Source organism: Gallinula chloropus, assembly GCF_964237585.1.
Source record: "Gallinula chloropus genome assembly, chromosome: 10".
NCBI lineage: Eukaryota > Metazoa > Chordata > Aves > Gruiformes > Rallidae > Gallinula > Gallinula chloropus.
Genome location: NC_140095.1, coordinates 20856045 through 20880181, shown reverse-complemented (window position 1 = coordinate 20880181; position 24137 = coordinate 20856045). Strand labels below are relative to the sequence as shown.

The 24137-nt window shown below is 42.8% G+C and overlaps 1 protein-coding gene across 1 annotated transcript in view; it reads right to left on the bottom strand.

Annotated features, from left to right (window-relative positions):
* The window catches only part of LOC311195501 (uncharacterized protein), a gene marked incomplete at both ends in the record, with an annotated part of 36494 nt that overhangs the window by 2964 nt on the left and 9393 nt on the right, over positions 1-24137 (bottom strand). The window contains 3 exons of the mRNA XM_084268905.1: positions 20877-23233; positions 23432-23667; positions 23917-23971. Of these exons, the coding sequence (XP_084125031.1) occupies positions 20877-23233; positions 23432-23667; positions 23917-23971 (2648 nt within the window). The remainder of the gene's footprint in view (positions 1-20876; positions 23234-23431; positions 23668-23916; positions 23972-24137) is intronic.

Sequence of the window (24137 nt, the reverse complement as noted above, 5' to 3'; positions counted from 1 at the left end):
TATAGCACCAATAAAATAGGTAGTCTAATTTTCATTTTACAAATTAATACTGTAGTTTGGCTTATTTACAGTAGCACTGTACAAATGTGACAGTCTTTCTCTAATTATTACCTTTATGCAGTTTATGCTGACTACACAGTTTATAAGTCATATACTGAACCTTGTTCTGTTCTGATTAAATGTTCCCCAAGTCCTTTTAAATCTATAGAAAAAAACATTCATGGACACAATAATTTGAGTTATTTTCAGCAGCTTCAGTGGTAATGCTGAGTCAGTCCTGCAGGCCACGATTTTTAATTCAGGAAAAAATTCCACTGAGAAAACATTTCAGGATCTGGTCTGTAGTAATATTGATTATTCTAGTGAAAGGCAGAAATTGAAACACAGAAAAACTTAATTTCAGTTTCAGCTGAACTGAGGCTTAGAAGCTTTCTAGTGTTTGCTTTGGGGTTTTGTGGGTATTTTTTTCCTGGAGTTTTGATTTCCAGTAATTTCTTGAACTTTCATCTAAGCACTGAATTTTGAAACACCTCCAGAGCTCACTAAACAAAAACGTACCCCAGTGGGTTCAGATCAATCCACTTCAGCAAAAGCATCAGAATCCATCTCTGCAGCAAAACCAGCTAAGAAAACATACCAGCACCAAATATCCATTTGCTGATAAACCTGATAATCCCTGAAGTGATGGAATACTGCCTGCATGAGTATCTACATACACGTGCCTATTGGGCTTTGCTGACATGCAAAAATTACCCCACTGTAATTAGCTTGGTTAAATTAAATGGTACAAACCCAAGACTATACTGATTTTATCAAGTCCTGCAAAGAAAAAAAAAGTCTATATCAAGACAGTAATATATTTATCTGTGCTAGAGGTTGTAGCACCTATTTTAGTACTCATATTCCTGTGCAAGACTTCCTTGGAAAAGCTCTACAAATAGAAGTGGCTGAATTAGTAGCACCTCAATGCAGTGCCACAGAAATATTTCTGTGCAGGTATTTCTTTTGGCAGTGATATAATTATACACAGATATAGTTCTGTGGGTATTTAGGGCCTTGAAAAGCTCAGCCATTTCAAATCACACCTGTACAAGGGCTGGTTTTATACAACATTGCCACCAGAATCACATAAATTTGCTTGAACAGCACTAAATCGGTGTTCAGTTTGCTCCACTGCAGAACACTATGCAGAGTCCTTCCTCTGGCTATTTCTGAGTCTCACACAGCAAAAGGAAAGAGAAAGACATGTCAGAAAACAGGAAAATGTGAAAACACATGTTAACTGACGAACTCCAAGGTATTTTGACCTCTGAAAAGACATTTTGCTTCTTTGTAAATAATTTCACCCTCAGCAACTCCCACTCCTTAACCATAGCAAATGACCCAGTGTCACGATGGTGCTCCTTTCTGAGCCCGTGGGCAGTCACCAGCTCCAAGGATCAGGGTCTAGATTTTTGCAGTATGTAGGCTTTTAGCAACAATGAGATTACTTGCAAACTATCCTGTGCACACACAATTTCTGCCTACTGATAAAACTGTATGAAAATAAAAGTACAGAGCCTAGAGAATTTATGCAGTTTAACAAGCAGGTAAACTGTGTCATTCTCTAGAAAAACAACTAGATTTTCTCTCTGTGCCTGCTTGCATGTGGTGCCTATAATTTGTCTGCCTTACTTAGAATTAAATCAAGTCCAGAGGAAAGGAACAGCCATCGGTCACAGGCCAGATTACATCAACCACAGTGGAAAACAATCCCCGTAAACTGTAAGGGAATGACTCAAATTTGTGGAGTTTCTTACTTACAGTCTTTTGCAGTGAGATGGTGGGACAGTAGCACCATCTTCTATCCTGTGGATACTCATGAGATCGTGGGAAAATTCAACCTGATAGTATCAAGAGATGCTCACACTGCTACTTCAGTCCAACCCCACCTTTCACTTCACAGGATTGTTTCTGGTCACGACCCATGTCTCCAGTACTATCCAACCAGGAAGATACTACCTGCAGATGAGGCTGTGTAAGGGCAGGAGTGAAAGTGATTCATACCCCACAGTGGCTCCCTGCCTAACAAGCCTCTGACAGTCTCAATTAAGCAATCTGAGCTCAGAGATACCAAAAAATGGGAGAGTAGGTTCCTGAACAACCCCTAAACCAGAGCCCTAAAGTGGAACCAGATCTCTTTCAGGATTTAGTCTGTATTTTCTGCATGGAATTTTCTGGGAACACAGAATTTCCCCCCCCTCCTAAAAATACTACAAAATGCATCCATGAGGCAAAGTAAAATTATATCTACCCTCAACTTCTTTTCTCCTATGTCCAAGTCATCTTCCACACTCGAATTACTACTTGACAAGCCACCTTTTCACAGGCAACTTGCCTTTCCCTTGTTTGAGATAGGTATGATGCCAAATTGCCCCGTTGGATTGGCAGTGTTTTAAATTAGGTTTTCACATTTGTGTGAGTCTCACTGGTGAAGTTCTTGGGGCTTTTTTAATCCCAGACATCTGAAGCCATACTATTTAAAGCATTGCTGTTATGGGAACCATGGCTACTAAACAGCCAGAAAAAATCTTGTTTGTATTTAGGTCACAACTCTTTTTATCCTTTTCAGCAGTGTATTTGCTGTAATTCTAGAACTTAGCATGTAAAGAAAGAAAGGTGTGTGTGGGGGGGTCTATGTATGGAGAAAGATCTGCTTTATAAACCTGAATTCAGACAAACCACACAGAGATACGTGGAAAATACATTTCTTTGTTTCTCTTAGTCACCAATGTACCTTCAGTTATTTCTCATTTGTAGTCTAAAAATCAAGGATGGATATCTCTCTGACTCATTCTGTTTGTCTTCTGCTGTATTTTTCTGATGACTTCAAAATCCTTTCAGTAATTTATTGATCATACTGTCACACACTGTGCCATTCTAAATGGAAGGGCATTAACAACTGGGACTTTGACAAAATAACTTTTACCTTCCTAAAGTCACCAAAAAGCCTGTAAGTGCTACATCTACTGCCAAATGTTCTCCTGAAAGTTTTGGTTGATGCATTTCCCTTTATCAGTATTGTGGCTCTTGAGAGCCACAGTCCTTGTAAGATTAAAACTTTTGTGTCACTTCTTATACATACATTGCTCTGTGTGTGTCTTAGTGATGATAAACTATTTTCCATTCCTGTTGATTGTACCAGGTCCTGATGACACTGTGGCACAGACAATGCATAACCAGTATCATTACATGCACAGTAGCATCTCTTATGCTTCACTATGGTTTTAATCTTTTTAAAAATACATAAACGTTGAGCTCTATGGTTGTAATTTAATATTACTTATGTCACACTTTTTCTATCCTATCTACAAAAATTAATTATCATCCAGTCTATTGGCCTATTTTGGGGGAGCTCCATTCATACCTGCATGTGAATCATTTCATACATATTATTCTCATGTTCAGGCATGTATTTTGTTACCTTCACACACCCTATGAGAAGATCTCAAATCTGAAGGATCTTCCATTAAGCCATATTTTTGAGGAATAGGTACAATTTGGCACAAAGTTACTTCAAAGGATGTTTTCTTTTTTGTCTACTAGTCTTGGATGGTCTTATCAGTTCAAGTCTCTACTAATGACTCCTACACTCTCCTAAATGAAAATCCAAGTTGGGCAAGTTTAAATCTGCCAGTGCTGCCTTCTTGTTCCCAGTCTGGCTCGTCTACTCATCCTTTTCTGCTTTTCCTGTTTATGTATTCTCCTGAAATATTCTTTCCTCTATTACTAGCCACAGCTTAACTTCACATTTCCATCTTTTACTTATACTATCCTCCCAGGTTTTCCATTTTGTTTTCTGTACCTTTCTCCATCTTACTTCCTTCCACTAAATATTCCTCTCTTTTCTTTCCATCTTCTATCTCTAGTCCATTCAGGTATTTTCTACTCCATTATCAGCCAGTCCTCCTACCTCTTCCACTTTTGCCTGGGTCATCCACTCACATTCTCTCTGCATGTTGATTTTCTATATTTCTTCCCCCTAATCATCCTAGAATTTTTGCATTTGTCCTTCTGGAAATACAAGAAATTTACTGTGTTACAAAATTATGCTGATAAGTGATGCTGATGTCTCCTTTTCCCTTCATTCTTGCTCACACAACTCAGATAAAGTAGGAAGCTAAGCACCAAACAGTGGCTTCAGAACCAATGGAAACAGAGACTTAGGCATAAAAATAGATACTGAGAATCAAAAGTACAGAGAAGGAGTAATATGAGGAACAGTCACCTTCTTCACTGCTGAGAAAGACTGAGCATTTTCTGTACAGCCTGTCACTGCCTCTCTTTAACAGGCAAAAGAGGTCAAGTTTGAATTATAAAAGATTATACAAGTGCCCAAGTACTGTGTATTCACTCTCTTGAAAACATGTACTGAGTTACATCTCTTGACTTTATTTCTGCTCCCTGCTTACTCCTCAGTGATTCTTAGAAGTTAACCAGCTACACCTGAAACTGCCTAGTTTGGATCTGAAGAGGAGCTGGCAATCACGGCAGTTCATTATCACACACTGGATAATTGATGACCCGTTTGCCTTTGAGCAGGTCAGAAGTATTGACTGTCAATGCCCTAACTGTAACCTGTACATCTTGTGCTAGATCAGATTTTGCTTTCTGGAAGGGAGGTGCTTTCTCCTCCTTCATTTGCACTTTTCATTCTTGCTCTACTGCTCACCTAATGACTTTTCCAGGTTTGCTGCACTGCCTAATAGCATCCCCATGAATTCTCTTACTCTGTGAGAGTACAAATTAGAAAATTAAAAATTCAAGACATAAATGATATCTTAAGCTTTAATTTTAATGCTTAATTTATTGAGCCCTGTGTCTGGACAATCATATTTAACCTAGAGCCACAAAACTGCAGAAAAAGACATTGTGAAGATCTTTCCTCAGCTGAGTTGCTGCACTAAGGTACAAACAGGATTACCCTTGTACTGAATTACTCCTTGTTCTGCAGAGAAGGACCTGGGGATCCTGGTTGATGACAGGGTGGCCATGAGCCAGCAGTGTGCCCTGGGGTCTAAGAAAGCCAATGGGATCCTGGGGGCATCAAGAGGAGTGTGGCCAGCAGGTCAAAGGAGGGGGTCCTCCCCCTCTACTCTGCCCTGCTCAGGCCCCACCTGCGTTCAGTTCTGGGCTCCCTGGGATCAAACAGCCAGGGATCTCCTGGAGAGAGTCCAGAGGAGGCTGTGAAGATGATGAAGGGCCTGGAGCATCTCCCCTATGAGGAAAGGCTGAGTGAGCTGGGGCTGCTCAGCCTGGAGAAAAGAAGACTAAAGGGGGACCTTATTAATGCTTATAAATATCTTAAGGATGGGATGCAGGGGGGAAATGGGCAGCCCCTTCTCAGTGTCTGTGAGGACAGGACAAGGGGCAATGGCTGCAAGTTGGAGCACAGGAAGTTCTGCACAAACATGTGGAAGAACTTTTCCCCAGTGAGGGTGAGGGAGCCCTGGGACAGGCTGCCCAGGGGGTGTGGAGTCTCCTTCTCTGGAGAGATTCCAGCCCCGTCTGGACACCGACCTGTGTGCCCTGTCCTAGGGACCCTGCTTGGGCAGGGGGTGGGACCCCATGGGCTCTGGAGGCCCCTTCCAACCCCTGTGATTCTGAATGGTTAACTCACACTTTTGTTATTCAAAGATTCTTTCACTGCAACTTTCTTTTACAAACCTGCCTAACCCATCCTTAACATCTCTTCAGGTTACCTCAACTGCCACAGACCTTCCAGTGAATAAATACATTTTAAAAAGAACAGGGTGGGGGGAAAACCAGACTCACCTGTCTCAGTCCTGCTGCCACACTGCTTCACAGTGCTTTCAAAACCACGTATCACCAGCTGAAGTGGGCATTAACCTGTCACGCTGGGCTGCTGATACCAAGTATCAGCAACTTCAGTCCTATGTGACGTCTTAAAGGTGACAAAAGTGTTTCGTGTTTACTCCCTGTTGTTGTGGTTTTGCCCCAGCTGAGAGCAGAGCACCACACAGCCACTTTTTCTTTAAAAGGAGGGGGAGGGGGGGAAAGGGAAGGAGAAGAAAAACCCAAGGAACCAAAACCTCATGGGGTTGGTATAAGGATAGTTTACTGGGATAAAAGAAAAATAGATGATATAATAATAACAGGACTTTGTAGAAAAATTTATGAAACTGGTGATACCCAATACAGTTTCTCACTGAACCACTCAGCTCAGGCAGTACAGCTCAGAGCCACCCCAAAAAACAAGCCATCCCCAAAACTGCACATCCTGGAGCTGCCTACTCCTCCCCCCACCACCACCAGCTCCCCTTTTATACTGAGCATGACGTAATTGGTATGGAATACCCCCTTTGGCCAGTTCAGGTCACCTGTCCTGGCTTCATCCCCTCCCTTCTCATTAGCAGGGAAATATGAACAGCTGAAAAGTCCTTGATTGCTGGGAAACAACTAGAAACATCAGGGTGTTACCAGCACTGCTCTCACCCCAGCTCCCAAGCATGGCATTCCATCCACAGGTAGAAAAGAAATGCACTCTATCCCAGCCGAAGCCAGGACACCTATAGAGGAATGAATTCCAATATACATTCAGCACACGACCTGCAGCTGCTCCAGACAGCCCAAACCCAAGATGCAGAATATGAAGATGGATGTATCACCCACTGGTTACAGCTAAGCAGGCTTCAGGTTGCTCTACATTTCTTTCCAGCAGCTGTGAGTCACAGTTCTGTCCTTTCTTCCTCCCTGGCACATCTCCACTCCGTAGCTATATGGGAGGTTATTAGCAGTGAGCTACAAGCCACTGCCATGTTCTTACACAGCCACAAGCTGCAACTTGCTCCTGAAGCTAAATACACAAATCAGCACAGAAATGATGAAGGACAGATGTTCTCAATCTAAAACCAAGCCCAAAATGCTACTGCACTGAGTTGTACACAGCTGCCCTAAATTTCAGCATTTTCTCAAATTAATAGAACAAATTATATTTAAACAGAGATGACTTTGCTTGTCAAGGTTATGTTTTAGGATTAACTGCTTAATTGCTGGTTTTTTGATGTTGGAAACAGTTTTGCCAGGAAATTAAATCATTAGAGCTATGCTTTTTAAAACATAGAAGTGAGGGAAATCATCCCCTCTGCTGGGGGTTGGTGCACTCAGACACAGCTCCCATGCTTTCTGCTGCCAGAAGCTCAGCCACAGCTATGGTACTGTCTCCAAGCCAGAGCAAGCAGAACTGTCTAGGTATCACGGAATATATCTGGTTGCACAATGGAGAAGCAACCAAAGGAACAGTCAAGGTGTTGCTCTGGCCTTCCAGAGTTCACCACAGCAAACACAGGTTGGGTACAGGTTGTAGTCAGCATACTTGCCATGAGAGAAGAGCCAGAGGGACAGGATGTTATCCAGAGGGACCTGGATGAGTTAGGGAGGTGGGTCCATGGCACAGGTTGCCCAGAGAGGTGGAGACATTCAAGGTGAGGCTAGATGAGGCTGTGGGAAACCTGATCCTGTTAAAGGTGTCCCTGCTCACTGCAGGGGTGATGGACCAGATGGCCTTGAAAGGTCCCTCCCAACCTAACACAGCCTGTGATTTGATGATCACCAACTCAGGTACACAGAGAGAAAATGAAAAGCTTTCAGCTGTTTTAAAGAGCAGCTGAGAGCCATGAAAGAGGCAGGAGTGGATTAAAGCACAAGGCTCCATAAAACACTGAGTCCCTGAGGATTTTTTATGAGACCAGTATGCTGCTCTCCAGCACTCTGTATTCCATGTGTCCACACAGGAATGGCTGAGCAGGGAAAGTAGGGCAGGAAAATACTTTGGTTTGTCTGCTAATTCTCAACAGGCATTTCTGAGCTTAGAAGATTTTCACCTCAAATCCTATTTAAAAAAAAAAATAATCCATCTGCCCAAACTGCTGTGCTTGGACTATTTTTAACCTATAACCACACAGATGATGGGCAAAATGCTAATACTGCAGATTCTGCTGATATTCTCTGACCTCAGGACAAGTCCCATTGATTTTCTTACTCAGCAGAACCAGGAACAGCATCTGACCCTGACTTACACACCCCACCAGTGATTTTGTTTTATATTTCTGTTTCTCTGGGGTCCTGGCACACAGTGGGATCCCACACCCTCCTTGCCCCCAACTCTCCCCTAAATAGACATGCAAAAGCTTGTTCTCTTTACTCTCTTGACTTGTAATTCATGTTCCAGCCATTTCAGGACCTTTCCTGTACTTCTACAATCTCAGTCCTATTTTCCCTTTAATAAAGTTCCCAGAACATCACAGAGAATTGGATTCTAAATCTGCACTTACAAGTAGTACCTGATGATGTGCCAAAAGACCGTCTGCCAATAATTCTATGCACAAAACCAGCCACAATTTTGCTTTCTCATTTCTTCCCAATTGTTATCAATACTTTGAGTTCATTACCAGTAACTAATCTGAGTTTTTCCTTGGTATTTTACCTGCACCCATTCATTACCTTTGCATGGGTCAAGGACATAACTAGAATACTCCCAGATCTGGTTCACCCCTCCAATTACTACCCATTACTAACTGTTCAGGCAGGCAGTGATGAAATGTCTCAGAGAAGCCTGAGAAGTATCAAAAGAGACTTCAGGGGTTTAGGGAGGCTGATTGAGGGAGGGGGGGTGCAAGTGATGTTTTCTTCTGTCCCATTTGGGGCAGCAAAGAACACGAAGTGGGCTAAGAAAGTAGAGGTTTTGAATAGGTGGCTGAGGGGCTGGTGCTGCCTCAGGAACTTTGGGGTTCTCAGTCACAGGGCAGCAACTGGAAAGCAATGGCTCTCCTGCAGTAACAAGAAAGGGGGTGTGGATGGGGTGGGAGGTGGGGGCAGGGGTGTGGGTGGGTGGAAGTCCCCTGGAGCTAAGTTGGGGTTTTTGAAAACAGGACAAGACAAAAGCAAGATGGTGGCAGAAGCAGCTGATCACGTCCTAAGATCAGGAAGTCAGAGAACTGGGTTCTGTTCACTGCTCTGTAAATTTTGGCAAGTATCTTCATTGTTTCCAGCATGTGGGCTCAGATGGCCACTGCAAGGTTTAAAGCACTACTGCAAAGGGTTCTTGGATAGTCTTAAAGAAGGTTCATATATATATGTATAATTTATTGCTTATAATGGGTGCCTAAGGGAGAAAATTGTTTGGCTTTTTTAAGTAAACATTCAGCAAGAATGTTTTCAAAGTTCTCTTTAAAATTCTTAAAACCTCAGCAACATGAAATATTTATGGTTTTAGTAATAGGTCAGTATTTCCTGAGCACAAGAGTTCTTACTGAATAGGTCAGAGTGCTTGATCTAATACATTTCTTTTCAAACTAAGCCAGAGCCAGTGCTTAGCACTAGGTAATACTGAAGTATTAATGCAGATTTCACATGGATCATGTAAACTCCTTCTTTGGTACTGAGAGAAACACACATTGTATGTACTTGTTCCTGCAATTGCAGGCAATGGTTCAATGCAGAGGACAGGGTATCCTGCCTGGTCCTCAGCTGCTCTTCCCTAGAGGGCACCAATCTCCCACAGGTCCTATGTGCCAACCTATAAGGATACATCTCTTAGCCCTGACACACCTCAAATGACACGACTTCTAGCTCTTAACAGCTCAGCTGAGCTCAGTTCTACCCTTGAACACAGGAACCACAGCAGGACATTTTAGACTCAGAATGATGATGAGACCAAATGTACCCACCAAAATCAAGCCCCACTCCTTGTACTAATCAAAGCATTGTCCTGCACAACCAGACAGACCTTCCATGATTGTTCTCACTTCATATTATTTTTTAACTGTCCTGTTTGCAAACAGATTTAAGGATTGAACATTTGAAATACAAACTGTTCTTAGCAACATGATTAGGAATAAAGGGGCTGCTTGTGGGCTACATGGGGAGGTTTCAGGCCAGGTACATCTTTCAATCCTGACTCCTTTGGTATGATTAGGTGGCCATTAAAGGTCCCTTCTAACCCAATACATTCTATGATTAATACTGCACCCATAAAGACTATATTTCTCTTCCTGCTGTACACACACTGTGAGCAATTTGGACATTGTACTTTCACCAAAGAATTTCAGTTCTTTCTAGTCCTTCAAGAATTCTTGCACATAAAGCCATCCACAGTGGGAACTCTGCCAAGTTATCACTGTTGAATTATTCTCTGGTTTTTATACTGCTGCAATACTGAAGCCTTTATGCTTTTCAAGCTCACTAGAATCTCTCTGAAACAAAGCATCTCACCCAAAGACACTCACTGAGCATGTATTTGGTACTTCACACTGGAACATCTCAAAGTACTTCACAAATGAGCAGTCAGCACAACTGACATAAATTTGTAATGGGAAAATGACTCACAGTGGTAGAAGGACATGTCAAGACTATGGAGGAGAACCAGGAACAGATCCTGTCTGTGTCCCAGCACCCAATTCAGTGCTCTGATCTCAAGATCACTTGGTCTCCTCCTGTGCAACGAGTTTCTACACTTTCTGCTCTGAAATGAGGGACCGTCCCCTTCCCTGCATCCCACTCCTGGACTGAGCACTGTTTTTTCTTTGCTCCCTGTTGTCTTGTTCTTGTTTTTCATTCTCAGCTCCAGCTCCAACTTTGGCCTGGGCTACAATCATACAACTGCAATTATAGGAAGGTCCATCCAGCTCTTGGCTGAACTGGAGCTCTGTGCTGGCAGCACTCAGAGGGAACCACGCTTTCCAGCTCTTCAAGCATCTACCAAGTACAGCAAACAAGAATTTCTCAAAAGCTTGTAACTCAGCCAACCTTAGCAGATCTTAATGGCCATCAAACATGACATAAAGACCACTTCATAGCAAATATCAAGGTCTTTATCCAAAATATACTTCAGCACAAACTTGAAAGGAATTATCAGGCCCATTTTTACTATAGGCAAAAATACTATTTTTCACAACCCACATATAATGGACAGAGCTGGAAAAAGACAATTCTGTAGCTCCCAGTTAACTAATTGTGATTGCTTTCCTTAAAGGGGGAAAAAAATCCAACCTAAAAAATTGCTCACATTGCTTCATCATTAATAAGGTGACAAAGTTCTCTTCAGATGGCACATTAATCCATCCTTCTGTTTGAGCAAAACATCCTCCATTTAAAAACATGTTTGCTTCCAGAAGCACATCCAGTTTGAGCACAAGATGCTATTACACACAGTAATTACAACTGTCCATTTTTCCTCTCTGAAAGTATTTTGAAAACCATTCCTTGTGAAAGAACATTATGTTAAAAATGGATGATATTAAGTGACTCAACATTACTTATAATAGTAACTCAAAAGCATCTTTCAGGCCGAGTATTTTTATATATAAAGTTCTCACAGTCTTATTGGAAGCAAACCAGACTCAAGCATTAGCCACAGCCAAAGATATACCTGGAACAATGTAATTGTACATCAACATGGCTGATAAAAAGGATAATTCTACCACCTCTGTGAAGGTTGCTGGAAGCTCTTGGTACAAAGAGATTAAATATATTATGAGATAAGGTAATATACACTTCTTAGGGGGGTTTTAACATGTTTTAAATGGCCACAAGTTATAGAGATTTTTCAGAGTGCACATGGCAAGATTATGGATATTTAGGGACAATGTCTTGGGGTTGTGGGTGGTTTTGGTTTGGGTTTTTTTTTGTTGGGGGGTTGTTTGGGTTCTTTGTTTATTTTTTTAAAATGAGAAAAAATATGACAATGTTTGTGGGGGACATTGAGAGCACAGAAAACCATAGCTACTGTAACTCCTTTTTTCTGCTGCTTCTGTTGTAACATGACTTCTGTTCTCCAAATCACTTGGGAGGTAATAGGGACAGTAAAGCTGTCTTTGGCTTTTTAAATGTTTTGGGCTGCCATGAAATGAAAACTAAGACTCTCCAAAGTACTTCAAATCCAGAAGTAAGTGCTGTCTCAGTACACAAATGATCATCTCCCTTCTCTAAAGGGAGGATAGCATCAATGGTAATCCTGAAAATCCACCAGCTAATACTAGATCCAGTGTAAAAAGTAAATTCCTCCATGAGCCTGATAATAGTGTAATCTCAGATAAGAATTCCCTGTGAGGGGAGAAGAATAGGGCTGTGAAGTGAGGTGAAATACAGTTGCAGGTACTCAAATGTTTTTTTTTTCTTTCCCCCTTTGTGGCACTAAACATGAGGTTGTTAAAGGCACAGTGAATGAATAATTCTGATAAAATTAATTAGAGTCTTGATTGCAAGTAGATAAATAGGCATTCAAAGGTCATTGCAGAGGCAATGTATGGTTGGCAGTATTACTTAATATTTTAAAGGAGGTATTTATGAATTTGCAGAATCTAGCAGAAGGAAAGCAAGAATGGAAAACTCCTTACAGGACTTCACTTTCAAAGGATCAGGGCAGTTGCCACCATCACAGATACTGAGCTATCAGCTGGTATCAGTGACACAGTGTGGGCACAGGTAGGCACAGGTTCATTTTGAAGTGTTAACAATGATTTCCAGTAAGCTGAATTTTACATTAATTCAGAATGATAGCTAATCTAAGTGCACTAGAAAAAACAAACAAACAAAAAACCAAACCAAACCAAAACACACACAAAAAAGAAAACACCCACTTGTTCTTTTATCTTACTGGCATTTCTATTCTGACAGATTTACCCCATTCATTTGTCTGCCTTGCTTTCAAGAGCTCACAAAAAGTTGTTCAGAAGAAACAACAAACATTAACAGGATGTAGCATTTCAAATCAGACTATATGCAGAAGATTCAATTATCATGTATGAAAACTGCCATTTCCCTTAATCAACTTCTGAAATTCATCACTGCTTTTGTTGAACAGTGAACCAGGCTACAATTATTGTGTATAATCCCTTTCCATCAGTTTTTCTTGGATGCTACAGTTATCAACAGGTTCAAGACAGAAAAGATAATTTATCAGCAGAAAGAGCATTTGAAAGGCAGAGTAGGATTTCCTTGCAAAAGGTAATATCTCAGCAACAGATTGTTATATAGTACCCTGCAAACTAGCAGTTGGAGCAAAGTCATTTCCACAGTTCCCCAGTGAGTGGAGTATTTCCCCTCTTCCTTGTTAACAGTTACCCTAGAACCCCAAGCACACAGGACCAATAGCTGTTTCAACTGTGTCACCAGGCTCATCATTTATACCTGAGGAACTCTCATTTATAAGAGGAGAGAGAGAAGAATATTAAAATCTTCTCAGTTACATGTAGCCCAGGATAAAGGTAAGACCTAGGCTTCCAGTGGGAGGTGGGTTATTAGCATAAATGCTTTCTAGAAAAGGAAAATAACTATTCTGTTACAGGAAAATATTATTTTGGAAGAGAACTCAAGACTATAATTAAATGTACAAAGCTAGTTTCAGATACCAAAACTTCCCCCAAAGCTAAGTACATGTTGTTTCCAGCTCATGCTTTTTGTGGCCAAGCAGAGCTTCCTAACTTGAGTATGGTCATCACTGTAGCTGCAGCTGGAGATAGATGGGTACAACCCATAAGGACCATGGAAGGGGATGCCACCAACTGGCATCAGATGTTCCGTCATGTTTTCCCTATCTTTCACAGTGGGATTGGAGCATCTACTGGGAAATACACAGTAACCCCTGTAAACAATCAGTACAGGTTTTTTAAATGGAATGAAGCATCATTTCTTGAAAGGCTGTAACAACTTTTGAATGTTTACATCTTGCCACATCTCAAGCATCACAGAAAAAACCAAATAGGTTGGAAAGGACCTCGGGAGGTCTCTACTTAAACCTCCTACTCAAATGGGAAAGGGCTAATCTGACAGGTAGTTCAAGTTGAACAGGATCTTTGCACAGTGCAGCTTTGCTTATTTCTAAGGATGGAGATGCCAACACCTCTCTGGGACCTCACCCTGGAATTTACCACTCTCACAAAGAGTATTCTTCACATGGAGCATTAATTTCCCCTGCTGAAATCTGTAGCTATTTCCTCTCTTCATGTCACTGCAATAGCTGTCAGGTAGTGGAAAACTATTGCTAATTCCCCCCCTTGTGTTTTTGGTGGAGTTTTTTTTAGAAGGGGTGTTTGTTGGGTTTTGGTTGTTTGTGGTTTTTTCCAATCAAGTTTAACTCCAATATTGGCTGCTTTCCAAGTTTTCCAAGAACCTAAACTAATTACACTACAGAACACTGTCCCCATATCCTAGATGATAATACAAACCATTCAAAAGTAAAGCACTTGGTGATGAACTATTAATTCCTACAGTGGGGACTCACAGCTCCAGGGCTCAATAACTCAAATCAGATGCTATCCAAAAACATCTGGGTCCTCTTTGAGCAGCTTGAGTGAATAAAAGCTATATGATAACATTGCAAAAGTAAAGGGCCTCACCAGGCTGAGAGCTCCAAAGTTATAATATTCTTCAGTGCAGATTTGTATTCTACAGCTACATCCTGACCATGATCAAACTGGCATCTTTCCATGTTCTGCATTAGCTCAGGTGGTTTTTTCTTGTAGTTTTTCAAATAAGTTGAGCCACATTAAAGAGATTGAATGCCTTGTAGAGAAGCACGACATCGTAAAAGAGAAGACAGGAACTCACTAATTCTAATCCCTAGGCAAATAGATAATAAAATTAAAATAAAGATGAAAGTGCAAATAGCAGTCCTAAACCAACAACCCCAAATCCTTTGAAGGTATTCCAGATGGCAACTCAGAGTACACAAGACATTTACTAGGGTAATTTTACTTTGCCAGCCCAAAAAAAGGAAGACAAGACAGCAGTTACATCTCCAGGGACTGAAAGGAAGAAATCACTTTCCTTTTTCCCCAGATTTCCTCCCTACTAATACTATATTGAAAACAAATAGCTTTTGAGTTTGATTATCTTTAGGATATTCATGATTGCCCAACAAAAGAAAAACAACCCCAAACCCAAAACTCTAAAACAGTCACATAAAACCCCTAAACAAGTAAAGGATTCATTGGAAGGAATATACATGGATAACAGAATTGAGCAGGGCCATGATCCACAAGAATAAGATTCTACAAAGAAAAAAACCAAGTCAACAGAAGGAAATATGTTCACAAAATCACATTTCAATGATTCCTGAAATGCTGCAAATTTCCTTATCGAAGCATAGAACTGCATGGGTTAGAAGGGACCCCAAGGATCACAGAGATCCAACCCCCTGCCACAGGCAGGGACACCAACCTCCAGGCCTGGAGCTACACAAGGTTGCCCAGGGCCCCATCCAACCTGGCCCTGAACACCCCCAGGGATGGGGCACCCACCCCCTCACCACTGTCTCTGTAAAAAACTTACCCCTAATATCTAATCTAACCCTTCCTTCCTTCAGCTTCACTCCATCCCCCTTGTCCTGCCATTATCTACCTTTTTAAAAAGCTGATTCCCCTCCTGTTTCTCTGCTCCCTTCAGGTACTGGGAGGCTGCAATGAGGTCCCCCCACAGCCTTCTCTCCTCTAGGCTGAACAAGCCCGGCTCCAACTACTTGTTAGACTGGCCTTCAGTGAAAACACAAACCAAAATTCATCTAATCTATTCCAATTTCAGTAACATTTTCAATACAGCAGCACATTGAAATGGCACAAGAAGTTGGACTATTCTAACAACAGCTGCAGAAAACATCTTATGGCATCATTCACTGCAGGAACAACTTGACATGACACAGAAATGGATGACATCTAATAACCCAAAGTCCAGGCTCCTATAAGGCACTACTTCTATCAACTAGTTTCAGTCATTTAAGTAGCTCATCTAGTCTGCACTGTTTGTAAACTATGTCTAAACTGGTTATGTCTAAGATGAACAGGATGAGTTGCTCGCTGGAGATGACTATGACTTCTAAACATCTTAGGCTCAAACATCAAGCATTTAGATGGATGAAACCAGGCAGAACCACCACCACATTGACTCACCCACCTCTACCCCAAAGAAGTTCTGCAATAATACATGACTGATTAAATAACAATATAAGTATGGAGAAGATAACAGCCATCCCAAGAAGTATCAGTTGATCAGTTTACTTATCAGTATTCTTATTGCTGTGTCTGAAATATTATATATAGTTCTGGTCACATATTTGCAAGACATATATATGTGCAAAGGAAGAACAAATGCAGAGAAGGAACTGGAAAAATCAGAGGTGACCATAGGAAAAAGCTGAAAGAGGCTGGCTTGTTTAGCTTAGTCAAATAAAGCCTAAGAAAAGATGTGTTTGCTCTCTAAACTATGTGAAAAGCAAGCCCCAAAGAGGGAAAATACCTACATATACTAAAAGGACACTGCTGGCACAAGAACAAACATCTACAAATTCATAGCAAATAACTGTTGACAGGATGTCAAAGGAGGATTTCAAAGCCTTAGAACAATAACTTTCCAAAAGGAACAATGGCCACAACCTAGTGAATTTTGCAATTAAAATTGGAATTTTTACAATTAAAATTTAGATCTTTGAATATTTAGGATTAAACTGTAGCTGACACAGGAAAGGACTGGGCTTGATTCAAGTTGTGCTTCCTTGTTCTTTGCTTTCATACCAGAAATACTACTCACATCTACCCTCCCTGAGCCCATGTCACCATCCAATCTCAGTCTTTCCTGCCCATCATTGCCTTTGCCTTGTGCATTTCCAAACACACACTGCTTTTCCCCCTCCCTCAAGCTACTCCCGTCCTTCTCCCTTCCACTACCTCTGAAACGTACACTGAGGCAGACATCAGACACACAAAGTTTCAACCCAGGCTTTTGTAGCTTTTTTTTTTGCTGGACACAGTGTTCTTCTGTGGAACACTGAAGCTACAACATTACCTTTCTTTGCAGAAGGTAATTGGAACGGTCAGGAAAGGGGAAATCTACAGCAGTTGCTCTTGCTGAATTTTCTTTGATCATTGCTCTTTCTAGGATTTTTCTTGGCCTGACCCCAAGAATAACTTCTGTAGCCAAGAAATCTGCCTACACAACTGAATTCTTACAACGTGGCATAAGAGTGCTGTTTCTGGGCAGGTTGTTACCAGCCCAGACTGGAAAAATTGGGGGTGTGCTTCACACTTACACTTGGCATGGTTACAGGCCAGCTCCAGGCAGAACCAGGCACGGTGAGGGCTCACTCACAGGGCTGGTCTTTGCTTGTGTAAGTCACTGATGTTTAGCCTGCAGCAGCTGAGATCGCGTGCCGGTGTCTCAGTGCCAGTGCATCCCCTCTTGGCACTGGTAGCGCACGCCGCATTGAGCAAAACTACCCCACTCCTATTCTAGTTCAGCAAGAAATAGTCCCTGTTAGTAGGTTTGTGTCTATTTTTGGATGTAACCTAAATATTGAATGTCATGTCACAGAGAGGTCGCTCTGGTTTGAATGCAGAAATATCTCACAGGACAACACACGCAAACAAAAGAGCTGTAACAAGCCCTGGTCACATCACATTCCAGAAGTACTCAGTGACCTGCCACTTAGTGTAGTGATCCCACTAGTGCCCTAACACTGCAGAGCAGCATAACAGGCTCTTCACTTAGCTGTCACTTATGCTACATTGCAGAAAGATACAGCAAAATACTTAAAGGAGATACAAGTGCAGTTTCCTATATTGCTATTAAGGCCATATATTGGTCTATTTATAGCTCTAACCTAAATAGAAGATGTAAAAGCTCAAAAGGGTCTTGTGCATCTGTATATGTAAAAGTCATTCAAGCCAATAATTTAATACAGTCACAAAAAAATGACCAAGAAGTTAGCATAAATTTTGAATATACATTTAACTTCTGGAATTTTAATTACCTTTTGGTTAACTTCCACATACTAAAAAGTGCAAACACACCTCCCACCCCCAATTAAAACACAAAATAAAATCAGGGATATTGAAAATCTGCAAGTCTGGAGTCATCTTCAGTGCCTTGGAGTTGCTCCCATTTAAATATTTGATGCTTTCTTTTTGTTACTTTTATGTTCTTAGGGAGCAATACAAACATTTCTCCTCAGAAGCTCCAAGGGTCATTTATTTTTACATTTATGTTATATTTAACTTATATATAAACATCAAAATAATGTTATATTTAGCTCCAAATGAGTGAGTCTGAAAACACTTAAAGACAAAATCTAGTCAACAGCCAAACTTAACTTTCATTTTGTTGGCAAACCATGAGAAATTCTAATCCTCTCATTTTTTATACAAAAGGAGTAAAAATATTCCTCACTAATATTGCAAAAGATTGTGATCTTTCTGCATAGAAATCACATATAAGTCAGAAGGGATTTGTTAGGAACAGCCTTCAGGAATGAATGACAGTTCTCTTTCCCACCTCAGATGACTGGAAACTCTTATCCAAGCAACTATCCATAATTAGACTTTATTTTAATCTGCTGAATCTAAAGTATGTTCAGAAATTACAGTACAAAATCTCCAGCTTCTGCTCACTTCTGGTCATTTGTACATCAATGTGATTTTAATCACTTGCAAATCTTGCAAGAAATATGTAAACTGTGTATATACACACATATGTACACAGAAATGTGCAGCTTATTCTTCACTATACCAACCACTGGAATCATTATCACTAAATTCATTATAACAGGCATGATTTCATTTCTGAGGGTAGAAGAGTTTTCACAGTCTGCCTCTGCTCCCCTCCCCAGCTCAGTTACCACACAACCTTCCACGTAGGTCACATCTATGGTTACCCATTCCTGCCTGTCAGGAACTAAGAAAATAAAACTGCCAGAAGTGACACCTGAGGTTTATTCTGGGCACTATCAAAAGCTGCTGGAAGGGTGGCACGTATTTCAAGTTTAAAAATTCACCTGAATGACTGAGATACATTGAGAAATAATGGGAGACCTCTTGGTCATTCTCATTACAGAGCTGAGAGACACTTTTGCATTTCTATTATTATTTAGTTCCTTAATATGTTGGTAACCTGAGTTTGGAGACCTTGCTCAGCAGGAACACAGGAAGGAGTGGTGCCAGGTTTGTTGGTTGGCTTTTGGTTGGGTTTTTTTTTATATCACCTTCAGTATAGAACTTTTACAATTATGGACTACTCTCCAAACAAGGGTATGTTCCCAGGGCATTATCAGAGTTCTTGCAAACACCTTCTGAGTTAAAAGATTGCCAACAAAGAATTCTGCTCCCCATTACAAAAGCTCTAATACAGCTTTTCCCCCTCCCCACCCCTGATCCTCAAGGTAACCAATGATATTCCTAAGGTACATCAATGCATTAGGCATGAATTCTTGTTTTCATCCTGACAATTGCTATTAAGACACTGACACTCTGCTTTTGCAAGATGTATTCCACTCCCACCTTTGCACAAGGAGACAGTCATGATGTCTCCCTCTGCCACTACAAAGAACAGAACTTAAAGCTGATAATGACTTTGATGAAATACGAGGTAAACCATCATGACTACATGAAATAACAAATATTTGAGAAAGGATCTTGCTTTATCAGTAGGATTTATGGGGAAAAGGCATTCAGGAAAGCAGAGGGATTGGGGGGAACAACACAAAATCCCAAACCCACAAGCCTGTCCCACCTTGCCAACAGATAAATAAGGGAAGGCATGATAAACTAATGGTATAGTTAAGAAGAAATCAGGAATCTCTTCTAGAACAAGGAAAAACTTACTAAAAATCATTACTTGGAAATTCTAGAGTTATATAAGCAAGTGATTTTTCAGATGCTATATAGTTGAAGGTGTATTTGATTATCCAACAAAATTGCTGGATGTTCCTTTTTGAACTTCACATGAAGGCTCAAGAAGGGGGTGACCATTAAGATATATTTTAAGGTATAATAATATTTTCAAAAAACCAATGTGAAACCATCATTACAGACTTAGGAAAACCTCTAACGATGGTATATTAGGATTAAAAACAACTGCAGGAAGCAGGTTATACCATGTCTGTCTAACATGGATTCTTACGTTTGGGTCAGAAACATCTGGAACTGCTCTTACCATAGAGTACTGGCCTGGACAGAACCAACACTGCTAAGTTACTGTTACATAAAAATATAATGACAACTCACAGCACCTATTAAAAATACAAACAGTGTTGCTTTGCATATCTGAAAAGTGAATCTTGGATAAGTGATGCAGCAAAGCCCAGGAGATCCGACCTGCAGACATAGCCCTCATTGCCCTATCCTGTGATCTCTAAGACATGTTCTCCTGCAAAGTCCCAACACACTACTGAGAAGAAACCAATCAGAGGCTCAGAAGATAATTATTTTAGGTTCACAAAATCTATGGACTGCTTGGAAAGACAGACGAGAACTACAAATTAAATTTCTTAAAGAGGTGCTGAATATTGAATTCCTGATACTCTGCCACAGGCTTACCTTGGGCACGGTAAAACAGCATACTGGCTCAGCAAACTACTCACCCCTCAATTAAAAATGCTGAGGAATTGGGTTGGGAGAAGGAAGGGAGAAAGAGGTATGAAAAAAAAACCAAAAAACCAGGCTCCATGCAATGTAGACTAGAACCACCCATGGATTAAAAACCTGCAGAGACTCTTATCATGCCCCTGCTTTGCTATCTGAAGGCAGTGGCTCAGCTTGCAAGATATTTAGTTTTCTTTTACATCATCTGTCCCTTCAGTTAGGTCTGAAGGTACTAAATATTTTTGGTGAAAAAATAAATAAATCTCTTTTCTCATCCCATGTCCATGTTTCACCCAAAAAGATCTTGGTTTTAGGAAAGATACGAGAGGAACCCAAGTTTCCTCCAGGTGCCTTGAAATGATGCCTGTTCTGAAAATACCCACAGTACCTTCTCCACACTGACAGCAACCTAGTGTAGACACAAAGTGAAGTGCCCAGAAGAAAAAAACAGTAAAAGGAATAAATACTTACCACCAGGACAGCACTCAACCGATCACTTTGGACCTGCTGCACTTGGATGCAGGGCCCTGGCACTTGTAACCTTGAGCCGCTGGGAACATTCCCAGCATCACCATTCGGGATGCTGCTGTTACTAGGCCCAAGCCCTACAGATGCCCTGTACAAGTAGGTATGGGTCAGTTTACCCACACCAGTGACCTCCAGCATGTCTGGTGGGAGGTGGGAGCTGGGAAGCATGTGCACGCTATAGCAATACTTTTCATAGTCATTGGCTGGGCAGCAGCAGCTGCTGCAGCAGCAGGTCCGACACCGGCAAAGCCGCGCGATAGCAAGAGAGAGGAGGAACGCCGCGAAGATGCAGGAGACACAGGCGAGGGAAACAATCAAGTAGATGTTTGTAGCATTGAGCAGTGGTGGTGGCTCCCCACTGTCATCGAAGTCCGGCAGTGCCTGGGGCAGGGTGTCAGCCAGCAGGATGCCCACTGTCACAGTAGAGGAAAGAGGCGGATCCCCGTGGTCCCGCACCACCACAACCACCTTGTGCTTGAGGAAGTCGGTGGAACGCAAGGAACGCGTGGTGCGCAGCTCACCAGAGTGTGGTGCCAAGCGGAATAGGGTGGAATCAGAGGCTTGGACAAGGTGATAGGAGAGCCAGGCATTCTGCGCATTGTCCTCATCCTCTGCCACCACTTTGGTCACCAAGTAGTCCTCATCAGCCAGGCGAGGCACAACTTCCACAGCTACTGAGCCATTCTGGCTGGTGGGGTACAGGATGGCTGGGGCATTGTCATTCTGGTCTGAGATGTAAACATTCACAGTTACAGCGGCACTCAAGGCTGGTGACCCATTGTCCCTGGCTTCCACTTGGAAATAGAAGCTCCTAAGCTGCTCAAAGTCGAAGGCACGTGTTGCATAGATGCTCCCATTGGCCAAGCTCACAGATAAAAAACTGGCCAGGGCACTGCCTGCAACTGTGGAATTCCTGAGCATGTAAGAGACCCGTCCATTCTCCCCTATATCAGGGTCAGATGCTGAGACTTGGTAGAGAAAAGCACCGAGAGGATTGTTCTCCTCCACAAACACATCAAGTGTGTCAGCACTGAAGACAGGGGGGTTATCATTCACATCAGAAATCTGCACCCAAAGGGTCTTCTGAGTGGTGATGGGTGGAGACCCCAAGTCTGTGGCAGTAATGGTGATGTTGTACACACTGACTAGCTCTCTGTCCAGAAGCTCACTGGTGACCAGGCTGTAGTAGTTTTCAAGGGAAGGCTTTAACTGGAAGGGAAGGTTATCAGAGATCTGGCAGGTTACTTTCCCGTTCTCCCCAGGGTCCTTATCCATAACACTCAATAGAGCTATCACTGTGCCAGGAACAGCATCCTCAGGAATGGGACTGGAAAGGGATGTAATTGTTATCTCTGGGCCATGATTGTTCACATCAGCGATTTCCACCAGCAGCTTAGCTGTGCTGGACATGCCAAATGCCCCGTTATCCCTTGCCTCAATAAGCATCTCAAGGAGAGGTCTCTGAACAGCTAAAACGCCATTAACTGTCACCTCTCCAGTGTGCGGGTGAATTAAGAACATTCTCTGTAGATCAGCAGAAGTAGTATTGCTAAATGAATACCTGACCTCTCCATTTGGACCTTCATCCAAGTCCGTGGCATGCACTTGCACTACCAAAGTGCCATTGGGGGAGTTTTCCAAGATACTCGCCCTGTAGACCGAGTGCTCAAATTCTGGTGCATTGTCATTGGTATCCAGCACAGTCACAATGACTGGGACATCACCAGACTTTGGAGGATTCCCACCATCTTTGGCTGTAAGGACAAGTCTGTGAGTGGCTTGCTGCTCCCTGTCTAAGGCTTTCTTCAGCACCAATTCAGGATATTTACTCCCGTCCCCGCGAGTTTGCATTTCCAAATGGAAATGTTCGTCGGGGCTCAGAGTGTAATTCTGGACACTGTTGGTACCTTCATCAAGGTCTTGGGCGTTGGGAAGTGTAAACCGTGCCCCAGGTGACAGGAACTCAGGCACGTTTATATGATATTCACTCAAGGGAAAGCTGGGGGAGTTGTCATTTATGTCCAAGACTTTAAATTCCATCCTATAGATCTCCAGAGGTTTTTCTAGCACGAGTTCATAATTCAGAAGGCAGGCAGACTTTAATTCACAAAGCTGCTCTCTGTCTATGGGCTCGTTAACAGACAAAGCCCCCGTGCTTGCATTTATATTAAAATATTGCTTACTTGAACCGGTGATCATGCGAAACTTCCGAGCTGAAAGTGTAGCTGCATCTATTCCTAAATCCTTGGCTATGTTCCCGACAGACGCTCCGCGCTCCGTTCCCTCCGCGATGGAATACACTACTTGTCCGTTTGCGGTGCAGCAAATAAGGCAGAAGACCAATAAAGAGACCCGCATTCTTCCTCCTCTGGCTCAGCTCCCCGCAGACCGGCTCAGCAGGAACATAATCCAGAATTCCAGCAGACAACCCCCCCCCACCACCCCCCCACCGCCCCCCTCCCGCCCCAAGAAGTTCCAAGCACGAAGCGAACGGGCACCGGGGAGCACCGGCGGCAAAGCGAGAAGTTCCCTGCAGGCGCGGGAGGCGGCCCGGCTTGCCTTCTCCACCGCTCCCCCCCCCTCCCCGCGCCGCCGGTGTCCGTGCGGGGAGAGGCGGCAGCTCCGCTGCTCCCGCTCCCGCCGCCGCTCTCTGTGACCGGCGCGGCGGGACCCCGCGCGCTTCTTACTCGCGGGTGGCGGCGGCGGCGGCGCCACCCAGAGGCCGCGGCGACATCTGCGGCACCGGGGGAAGGGGCTGCGCTCCCCCCCCCCCCCCCCCGCTGCTGCCGCCCCTCCGGCTGCCGCTCCTCCTTCTGCTCTTCCCCGCCTTCGTTTTCTTTTTTAAGGCCACGACGGGGATCCTGGGCGGGGGAGGGGAGCTCCGGGTCCTCGAGCCCGCGGCAGGGCTGCGCTTCCGTGAAGGAGAGATGCAGAACAGACCCCCCCCCCTCTCCCTCCTTCCCTTCCCCCTTGCAGGGGAGACAGCAAGAGGATGCGCTGCCGCACGCTGTCAGAGTACAGCGGTGGAAGAGAAACGCCTATGAGAAGTGACAGGCATCGGCTAAACATGGGGCAGCACAGTGCAGGCACGCTCCGGCTGAGCACAACATTTCCCAGAGGGGGTTTAAGAGGACAATTAAAGGAGGCAGTCGACTCTAGCCCTGGTAAACTTTAAAAAAATAACAAAACCCAACCAAAAACATC